The sequence below is a fragment of the Zingiber officinale genome, chromosome 2B (assembly GCF_018446385.1).
Source record: "Zingiber officinale cultivar Zhangliang chromosome 2B, Zo_v1.1, whole genome shotgun sequence".
Lineage (NCBI taxonomy): Eukaryota > Viridiplantae > Streptophyta > Magnoliopsida > Zingiberales > Zingiberaceae > Zingiber > Zingiber officinale.
This window is the reverse complement of record NC_055989.1, coordinates 105,188,421-105,199,289: the sequence shown is the minus strand read 5'-3', so window position 1 is coordinate 105,199,289 and position 10,869 is coordinate 105,188,421. Positions and strand designations below refer to the sequence as shown.

Here is a 10,869-nt window from a genome sequence, read left to right as displayed (position 1 = left end):
AATACTGATTCTGATTGACTCCGGAAAACTGAAAATTACCACGAAAAATATCCTTGACTAGTGGTTGTACCAAATCGAAGCGACCCCGCTCTGATACCAATTGTTGGATTGAAAAGCGCTAAGGGGGGGATGAATAGCGCTCGTGGCTTTCACTTTTCATATTCGAAACGATCGAGTAAAATGTAGCGGAAATTTAAATAAAACACACAGAGAAGATGTCAGGATTTACTTAGTTCGGAGCCTAGGGCGACTCCTACTCCAAGGCCTACGCTTGTTGAGCGTTTACTTTGGGCAACAACTATAATTTCAGAAAATAGTACAATAAGGTATTACAATTTAAATGCACTAACAAATTATACAGACAACAGGAATTTGAAATTCGCAGCTCTGGGTCGTCGGGGTCGTGTTATGGCTCATCCGGAACGTCTCATTAGCAGTAACCAGTTGTATGATCGCTTAAAACTTGATTGATTCAGCTGCTGGTCGAGACCTCCTGATAAAGGCCGTTGAGGGCGCCTCCAAGACCCTTGAGGGTGCCTCCATCATCGGCAAACTCGCAGCGAGGATGAGCTTTGACTCCTTCATAGCCTATCCTCTTAAAGGCGCCTCCATCTCCCATGAGGGCACCTCCAATGTCGTCTGAGGTGCCTCAGCACTCCTTGAGGGCGCCTCCAGCTTCGTTGCGCGCACTCCTTCTGCTTTGCACCCGAGGCGCCTTCAAGCTCCATAGAGGGTGCCTCGGGTACTGTTCATCCGAGGTAAAACTTGTTCCTTTGTCCCTGCAAGATATGTTAGTCCCAAAGAATATCCTGTAACGCAAAGTTAGCACATAATAATGAATATAAAAAGATGTTTGATAGTCACCGGACTGTCCGGTTCTGACTTCGGATTTCCGACCGGAAACCCTAGGTCGAACCGACGCCTACTATTCCCTCAGCGTGGAACACATCCTCACCTACTCCACTCAAGAGAGCATACCTGTTGCCAGACCGGTCCTCCAGACTGACTGGACTTTCTGTCTAGGGTTACCACCCCTTAGGACCTAGGTTACCACCCCCTAGGGTTTTCTGCCACCTAGGATTACCACCCCCTACGACCTAAGGTTACCACCCCTTAAGGGTTTCCACCACATATGATTACCACCCCCTAGGACTTAAGGTTACCAACCCTTAGGATTTTCTACCACCTAGGGTTACCACTCCCTAGGGTTTTCCACCTGCCTAACCGCAGTTAGGACTTTCCTGCAAACTCATTCACATACATTAGATAACAAACCAACTTAACTTAAACCCTTTGACATAATCAAAATATCGATTCGATCATCGAATGCTTTTCGCACCAACATCATGAGCTCGATGCAAAAGCCGCTACCAATTGTGAACTTCTCAGGCCATGGCCATCCGCCTGCCAGGAGGTAGAGTAGGAGCGACGGGCTGCCAGGAGGTCGTGGAGGGTGACACCGTCTTTGGGTCAAGAAAGGAGGTGATGAAATTAATTTTGAGTAATGATAAATAGATGGGGAAAAGCTAGGCATAACACATAACTTAATGCCCATCATTTTTATTTTCATAGCCCATCACTTTATGTCTATTTTTCATTAATTTTATCATTAAATTAAGAATGAAAATTAATTATCGTTAAATTAATAATGAAATTTTCTTCGCTAAATGATAATTAAATTTTGACTTGATCATTAATGACCAAATTAATTTTTGATCACTAAATGATAATTAAATTTTAATTTGATCATTAATGACCAAATTAATCTTTGATCACTAATTCAGTCGTTTTTTTACCAACCTTCTTGTAATGTTCGAATTGGATCCCGAGGTGAGAGCTCAAGAAGGTTTGTGGCATGACGCTCAAAGCTCAAGTATATGGGAGCTGCGGAATATTCAAGGACTAAGGCTTAATGAGAGATGAAGCGATTGAGAAGGAGACGACGAAGGTACTTGGGTAGGGGTTAACTGTGGCAGAGTATGCCACTCTAATATCCCTGGCACCGAAGTTGTGACGAGCCGCTTGTGCTGGTATAGGGATGAATATGGTGTTTGATTTTGTCTAGAATCTGAGTCAGATAAAGACCGGTTGAGATATCACTGGTGTTGATGAAGAGGCGACTTGGACACCCCTGCGTATGTACCCAAGAACACGGACCCCCACGTGGGATTGAAGGACGGCGGTGACGAAACCGGCGGTACTTAGGCTCTGTGCACACTCAGACAAGCACACAGAATGTTAGAGACCCGAAACCAGGGAAAAAATCCCCGGCGTAGGCTCTTCGATACTTAAGTCAGGTACTTTTTCCCCAGAAGAACAGTTTACGAAGGAAAAAGAACTGTAGAAGACAAGTGTGAATGCGTGCGCGCCCCTTCCAAGGGAGAGGACCTCCCTTTTTATATGACTGTACGTACCTCTAGAGCTTGACCAATGTCAGAGAATGTTGGGCGTCAGTGCTTGTCGAGTGATGGAGGATGCGTGACACCCTCTTATGGACTGAAAGAAGGTTCCATTCGTAGATGACAATAAACCATTGGAATATTCCTTGACATATGACATCTATTATTTGGCAGGCGGTTATGATTCCCTGACATTGTTGACTCCTAGTGCCTTCTGTCCCACCCGGGTTTAGCTACGGGCAGCTCGGGATGGTTGTTAGGATGTGGCGCCTGGCTCCAGTCTTGACGAGGGAGGCAAGCTGCGACTAGGGTTCCCCCCCTCCACGTTTGGAGTACTGGAAGGTCAGCCGGGAGCTGTCTTACTGAAAGTACTAGACCTGTCTATGCAGATCGGGTTGAAGGAACTAGACCAGTCGAGGAAGGTTAGGCCTTACTCGAGGCTACGTCTTATGTCTCTGATCTGAGATCCTGATCTATAAGCACCCGACCGGGAATTATGCGGCTGATGACATTAGGCGGTCCAACTCCTTCTTTCCTTAACTGTTGGCTGTCATGTCCCCTTGACTTTTGACTGTCACGTCCTCTTGACTTCTGACCGTCACGCTCCCCCTGACTTCTGACTGTCACATCCCCTTGACTCCCGACTGTCTGACCCTATCGGACCCCACCTTTATGCATTGTATCAGTGTTGATATTAATAAAGAGTTCAAAGTTAAGATATGTTATGATCTAATAAATGCGCGCTATTCACCCCTTAGTGCTATTCTCAATCCTATATATTGAAATCCTATTTTAGCATGGTGACGATGTCGCCACGACCCTTCTTGCCGGTGGACTCATGATTCTCTTGGTTTCTTCTGGGGCTTTCCATGCCAGTTTGATTTTTCATAAATGGTGACAATTTGAGGTTTGAAATCAAGGAGGAGGGAACCACCAATAGGGAGACTAGTGAAGGGTTGGAGATCTTTGCAGCAAGTCTCTACAGCAGTCAAGAGAGTTAGAATGTGTATTTTGATGTGACCAATCGACTTAAGTTAGACTCAGCGGTTTTGATCCCTTGTGTCTAAGTGTGCAAGGACTTAGGAACATAAGAAGTCGAGCGGAAGATGCAACCAGCGGGAAGAATGACATAGGAAGCGAGTCGAGGAGGTCAGTGCATCCGAGAGATGAGGAGCTACGGAATAGTACACCAGCATATTACAAGATGCACGCGACGCTTCTGAGTTCTGAGGGACAAAAAGTCAAGGAGGAAGACTGTTCGAGGAGAAGGCTGGAGTTGAGTTCAGATGAGCTCAACTCTTGAAAGCCGAAGAATCATCCAAGCGACCGGACAAGTCAACTGCTAAGTTGACTTTGTCCAGGCATCTGGACTAGGTCCAAGCGCCCAGACCAGGTCCATGCGCCCAGACCAGGTCCATGCGTCCTGAATCTAAGCTCCCTGGACCAGGTCTAGGTGCCCGGACTCCAAGAGCCTAGACTCCAGCCTCCCAGGATGTTTCGGCCATGTCAGTGAGCCGTTGCAAGCCTTTGCCAAAGAGGATAAATATGGAACCCTGTGTTGGGACCTTGACGTTCGCTAGAGGGGGGTGAATAGCGTCTCACCCAAATTGTCGCTTCCTACGCTTGTTAGTGCACAACGAAAACAAAAATACTAACAAACAAAAGCAAAGCTAACCCTAGAAAATAATAAACAAGAAGCAAACCCAATGACACGTTGTTTAACGTGGTTCGGAGATGAAGCTCCTACTCCACGGCTGTCCGTAAGGTGGACGATCCCAATCCGTCGGTGGATGACTCCCCGGGAAAACCTCCGGCTAGCTCGTGTAGCTCCTTGTGGGTGGAGAAACCTCGCCACAACCTTGTACAAGCACGCTAGATCACTTAAGCACTAGGAGACTCTAATTAGGGTTAACCACCACTAATTTCGTCAACCTCAACCAAGCTTCCAATGCTTGGTTATATAGGCCACGGGTTAGAAAACCCCGCCTACCAGTCGACTGCCAAAACATGCAGTCGACTGCCCTTCGTGGAAATTCGACCGTTGCAGCCCAACTGCTCGATACCAACCCTCTGTTCGCTACCAATCGACTGCACCAGTCGACTGATACAGTACTACTACAGTAAACCCTAATTTTGGGATTTTACCCTGAGTACATTCACTCAGCACTCGTTCTCGCCCGACCAACCTAGACCTAGCCTTCTAGCCTCCTCCATCAGCCTTGCGTCCCTCGGATGCCTCCTCATCCTTCACGTCTTGCCTTCTGGAGCTTCCATCGGCCTTGTCATTGTTGTTGGGTCTTCCTTTGCCAAGAGGTCGCGCCTCCGGGACTTTATCCATTGCCAAGTCACACTTGGACTTACGTTGCCAAGACTACATGCTTGGACTTACACCGCCAAGACTCATCCTTGGACTTTCCTCCTTTGCCAAGATCACACTTGGACTTACGTTGCCAAGACTACATGCTTGGACTTACACCGCCAAGACTCACCATTGGACTTTCCTTGTTGTACCTGTATCCTGCACACTCACAATGCATATCAAATACAACAATAATCCTAACTTAAACCTTTGCCCAAACATCAAAACCTAGGGTACCCAGATTGCTCCAATAATCTCCCCCTTTTTGATGTTTGACAACCCGTTTAAGTTAGGGAAACAATATAGCAATACATTTGCAAATAAATATATGTAATCTACACATGCATAAATCATGGAACCTAATCCTAGGCTCTCCCTTCACCTAAGCTCCCCCTTGAGCTAGGATTTCTTGCAAAGGTAAACTTCTCCCCTTTTGCTAATAAATGAGCAATCACTCCCCCTTCACCTAAGCTCCCCCTTGAGTTAGAATTTCTTGCAAAGGTATGTAAGTTTCCCACTTCAACCTAAACTTCTCCCCCTTTGCCATACATCAAAAAGAGTTCCAACAATATCCCAATTATTGGACTCTTTGACCTCTAATGACCATAAACATCATGTATTAATCCCCCATAAGATTACATACATATTCACCACTCTTTTGGTCATTTTCTAATGCTTGAAAAATATTTTCAGATCGTATTAGTCGACTGCAAGAAGTACCAGTCGACTGCCCCCATGAAAACGAGCTTACAGAGACATTCTGTGCTCGTGAACAGTGTTACTAGTCGACTGGTAACTGTACCAGTCGACTGGTACACTATTCATTAAAAAATCAACCTTTTCTAGCCAACTTCAGAAATGCGCCAGAAATTCCACAGACCTCCAAAAATCCCCAAATTTTGTGGAGAGGTCTATTATATCAATATCTACTTGGGAAAAATATATATAAAAATATATCTATCACCAATCCCAAGATTGACACAAAACACAAAACTAGCTAAAAAGTTCAATTGAACGTTGACCTAAAGTCCTAGTTTTGGCTTCCTCTTGATGTATCTGCCCATACTAAACCATAATGCATCACTAGCATTAGTTTATATGGCATATATATATATCAAAAACTAATTTTCATGCAATATGAACCCAATTCATATTTCTATGCATGAAACTCAACTCAATTGTGCCAACCCACTATGTTAGAGACTTAAGTCCGTCTCCTAACCACTTGGCACATTTGATAACCCATCTACCATGGGTCCCAAAGGCTCTTCCTAACCTTAGGAATCTTAACCTTAGTCACCTCCCTTGGTGACTCATCCACTATGGCTAGGCCACTTCGGTGCACCTCGGGTGATACTTGGCCTACAAAACTCACCTTCTTAACCTTAGACACATTGTCTTTGGTTAATTTCTTCTTGTCCTTAACCTTGGACATCCCATCCTTGCCATAATTATATGCCACCCTAGCATATTCCTTCTTATTGGCATTGGATGACTCTCCCTTGTCTTTGGTCACACCTCTCTTACCAATGTCATGTGCTACCTTAGCACTTGACCTCCTTTTGGTCTTGGAGGGACCTAATTTGACATTTTTGGGTCTTTGACCACCCAAATATATGTCAAGTCCTTTAGGTCCAATAATGAACCTCTCTAGGATTTTCTCCATTTCCTCAAGCTTCGTCTTCAAGGCTTGATTTTCCAATTCTAGGGTTCTAACCCTAAAGTCAACATGTCCACCTTGGGCATCCCTAGACCTACCCACCTTCCTAGGCATATGTCTCCCTTTCTTGGGATTAATGCCTAGGTTTTCAACCACCTTCTTCTCCTTAGGCAAGATAGGTTGTTTCCTTTTAGGTCTATCATTTGAAAATGATTTCTTAAGGTTATCACCTACATTAACCCTATTCCTATCATTATATCTAAAACCATAAATATGCATGGGAAAATAATTCATATTATTTTTAACATGCATGGAGGAATTTGAATTTGAACTTAAATTCAAATTAGGGTTTACCTTACCCTTTACCTTTGGAGCTCCCCCTTGACATAAGCCTCCATTCTTCCTCCACTTCTTCTCCCACTTCTTCAAGTGCGCCAATTTCTTGAGCTCTTCTCTCCTTGGGCACTTTGTGTGGTAGTGTCCCCACTCACCACACGTGAAACACCTAATGTGCTTCTTCTCCTTCTTCTTCTTCCTACAACTCATATTAGTTTCTAAATTAACTTTAGTGAGTTTAGGGTTTACCTCCTTTACCTTCTTGAGCGAAGGACACCTACTCTTGTAGTGCTCCATCTTACCACACTCAAAACATTTGATGTGGTCCTTTGTGCTCTTATTGGTAGTTGAGGTGGAGGGTTGAGCTTCTAATATCTCCTCTTCCTTGGATTGCTCTTCTTCCTCTTCACTTGAAGATGTGGACAGCTCCACTTCTTCCTCCCTTGAAGATGTGGATGATACCTCCTCATCTTCCTTCTCCTCCTCGGATGTTGAACACGTATCAACATTCGATTGGTCCTTCTCCTCTTGGGCCAATGAGTCTTTCTCCTTGGGCTCCTCCTCTCCTTGGATTGGTGTAGGACTCTCATGATGCGCAATTACTTTTTTTCCAAAGGTCACTTGCGTTCTCGTATTCACCTACATTCAATATCGCATTAAGAGGTAATAAATTAATTAAAATTTTAGTTACCTCCTTGTCCGTCTCCGATTGATCCCTTTGCTCCTTGGTCCAATATCGATGTCGGAGACGTTTTCCCTTCTTGTCCGTTGGAGTTTTAAACGGTTCCTCCAACGCAATCCATTGGTCCCAATTCATTTGGAACCACATCTCCATGCGCTTCCTCCAATAGTCGAAGTCCTCGCGCTCGTATGGAGGTGGGATTCGGATGTCCCATCCGAGAGGTCCCTCTGACTCCATCTTCTTTCTCTAGCCGCTCTCTTGGCGATTAGTCCAACAAGAGCTCACCTTTCTCTGATACCACTTGTTGAGACCTTGACATTCGCTAGAGGGGGGTGAATAGCGTCTCACCCAAATCGTCGCTTCTTACGCTTGTTAGTGCACAGTGGAAACAAAAATACTAACAAACAAAAGCAAAGCTAACCCTAGAAAACAATAAACAAGAAGCAAACCTAATGACACGTTGTTTAACGTGGTTCGAAGATGAAGCTCCTACTCCACGGCTGTCCGTAAGGTGGACGATCCCGATCTGTCGGTGGATGACTCCCCGGGAAAACCTCCGGCTTGCTCGTGTAGCTCCTTGTGGGTGGAGAGACCTCGCCACAACCTTGTATAAGCACGCTAGATCACATGGGCACTAGGAGACTCTAATTAGGGTTAACCACCACTAATTTCGTCAACCTCAACCAAGCTTCCAATGCTTGGTTATATAGGCCACGGGTTAGAAAACCCCGCCTACCAGTCGACTGCCAAAACATGCAGTCGACTGCCCTTCGTGGAAATTCGACCGTTGCAGCCCAACGGCTCGATACCAACCCTCTGTTCGCTACCAATCAACTGCACCAGTCAACTACACCAGTCGACTGATGAAACCACTAGTCGACTGCTACAGTACTGCTACAGTAACGCTACAGTACTACTACAGTAAACCCTAATTTTGGGATTTTACCCTGAGTACATTCACTTAGCACTCGTTCTCGCCCGACCAACCTAGACCTAGCCTTCTAGCCTCCTCCATCAGCCTTGCGTCCCTCGGATGCCTCCCCATCCTTCACGTCTTGCCTTCTGGAGCTTCCATCGGCCTTGTCATTGTTGTTGGGTCTTCCTTTGCCAAGAGGTCGCGCCTCTGGGACTTCATCCATTGCCAAGTCACACTTGGACTTACGTTGCCAAGACTACATGCTTGGACTTACACCGCCAAGACTCATCCTTGGACTTTCCTACTTTGCCAAGATCACACTTGGACTTACGTTGCCAAGACTACATGCTTGGACTTACACCGCCAAGACTCACCATTGGACTTTCCTTGTTGTACCTGTATCCTGCACACTCACAATGTATATCAAATACAACAATAAACCTAACTTAAACCTTTGCCCAAACATCAAAACCTAGGGTACCCAGATTGCTCCAACACCCTGGTCTTCACCAAATCTTCGAGCGATGGTGTTAAACCTAGGTCTCCACCGACAGTCGAGCGGCGATCTTAAACCTTGGTCTTCACCAAATCGTCGAGCGGTGATGTTAAACCCAGGTCTCCACCGATGGTCGAGCGACGACGTTAAACTCCGGTCTCCACCGACGGTTGAGCGGCGACCTTAAACTCCTGCCTCAGAAGACCGTCGAGCGACGACGTTAAAACCCAGAGTCGAGCGGCCACTATAAACCCCCGGGTCAAGCAGCGACCTTAAACCTAGGAGATATGATCCTAGCGAATTTACTAATAACAAAGGTACGGTCGTAGCAGCCAATCGGGACTATACAGTCGGACACTAGTAAAAAGACAGCATATGAAGAAAGATCACAAAAGGATTTCATTGATAATAAGTCATACACTGCCGAGCGGTAGGAATACATTCAAAACTTCCAAAAATATTCTCTACAAGCCCCTCACTCACTCGATATAGTCGAAGGCTTCGTCAGGAATGGAGTCAAGGAGCTGGACGCGGTTTACATCGCCGTCAGATAGGGCTTCGGAGACGTGGCCGTTCGCCTTCAGCTGGCTGAGCGTCGCGTCGATGGCCAGCTCGAATGATCGGACAATCCGATGGGTCGCCTTTTCTAGAAATTGGTCAGAGCAGAGGCATTGTTGCCTCAGGACCGCAAAGCGACCCGGTTCGACCTCTTGGTAGGCTGTCAGTGTAGCACGGGAGGCCCCCAGATCCTCTTCAAGGCGCTTCACTTGATCCTGAAGCTCCGCCTCCTTAGCCAAACAGCTCTCCCGCTCGACAACCAGAGAGCCCTCTGCCTTCTTCAGCTTCTCAGTTAGCTGCCGACCCTCCTGGTTCTTCTGTTCTAGGTCGGCGATGACCCGTTGTTTCCTTGTGGAAGCCTGATCAAGTTTCCGGTCGTAAGTCTTCAATTGCGCCTTGATCTGGCTCAGCCTACTAGCCTGCTCGGTCGACTTCTGTTGCTCCACCGCTAGAAGTTGTTGAACCTTTTCCAGGTCGGCCTGCAGACGAGTGATCGGTGGCCCCTGGGAGGAGGAAGCTTCTCCGGAGATCTTGAGCTTCTTCAGCTCGTCCTCCACTTGAGCCAACCGCTGGCACATGGCAATGTTCTCCACCTAGAACTGCAAGCAAGTATTAGTGCCGATCGGTGGTAACTCATGAATTGGTAGTTGAAAATACTAACCTCGGTGGACATTTCCAGATGGCTATCGGTGAGCGCACCAGGGGGTTTCACCGCCGCTCGTGCCCTTGCTTCCTCCCAGACACGAGCGAGCCGACCGCGAATGTAGACCTGATGCTGGGGAGAGCTGGGCTGGTCTCCTAGCGCAAGAAGATCCTCTGTCAACAGGCGAAGCGTAGCGGTGATGGATCGTCGCCCGCTCGACGCCGATTGAGAGGAGGCCATCAGGCCTGAAGTTTGAGTAGGGGGGCTGGGAGAATAGCAGACCGTGTTATCTTTCACCGGGCCGGAGGCAGGGAAGTGATCGGCCGAACGACAAGCGACTCTGGTAGCTCAGCCAAAGAAGGGGTCCGATCAGAGGAAGTAGCCTCCACTGTTGCGGGAGCGGCAGGAGACGGGGTGCCTCCCCCTGCAGAAGCTTGTACGACCGAAGTGGCGGAGTGAGAGGGCGCGCCTGTTCGGCGTCTCTTATGTTGGAATGTATATTAAAAGCCTAGTTTTTGTATAAACATTTATTTAGAAATAACAATCACATTGGTCAAATGTCTACATTTATGCTAAGTGTAGTTGCCCATTTAATTTATATTGTAGATAACATAGTGTGAGGAGACACACAGAAGATCATGTTATCAGTTTTTTATAAATTATAAATAGTTGCTCACAACCAAGACGGAATGGGGCAAACCATTGGAGTGGTTGTAGTGTAATTAGGTATTAGTTTATCTTGACTAATAAATTACATTAGTACATTATGAGTGTATTGAGCAGGACCATTTGAGGTAGTATCTTTTTATACCGACTATAT

General features: G+C 46.4%; 1 protein-coding gene across 1 annotated transcript; it reads right to left on the bottom strand.

The window, feature by feature from the left end:
* Positions 1-9,327: 9,327 nt before the first annotated feature.
* On the bottom strand, positions 9,328-10,289 carry LOC122048516 (tropomyosin-like). The gene is made up of 2 exons (XM_042610076.1): positions 10,068-10,289; positions 9,328-9,975 (listed from the first exon to the last, which is right to left on the bottom strand). The coding sequence occupies exons 1-2, from the start codon at positions 10,287-10,289 to the stop codon at positions 9,328-9,330; spliced, it is 870 nt and encodes a 289-aa protein (XP_042466010.1).
* Positions 10,290-10,869: the final 580 nt, after the last annotated feature.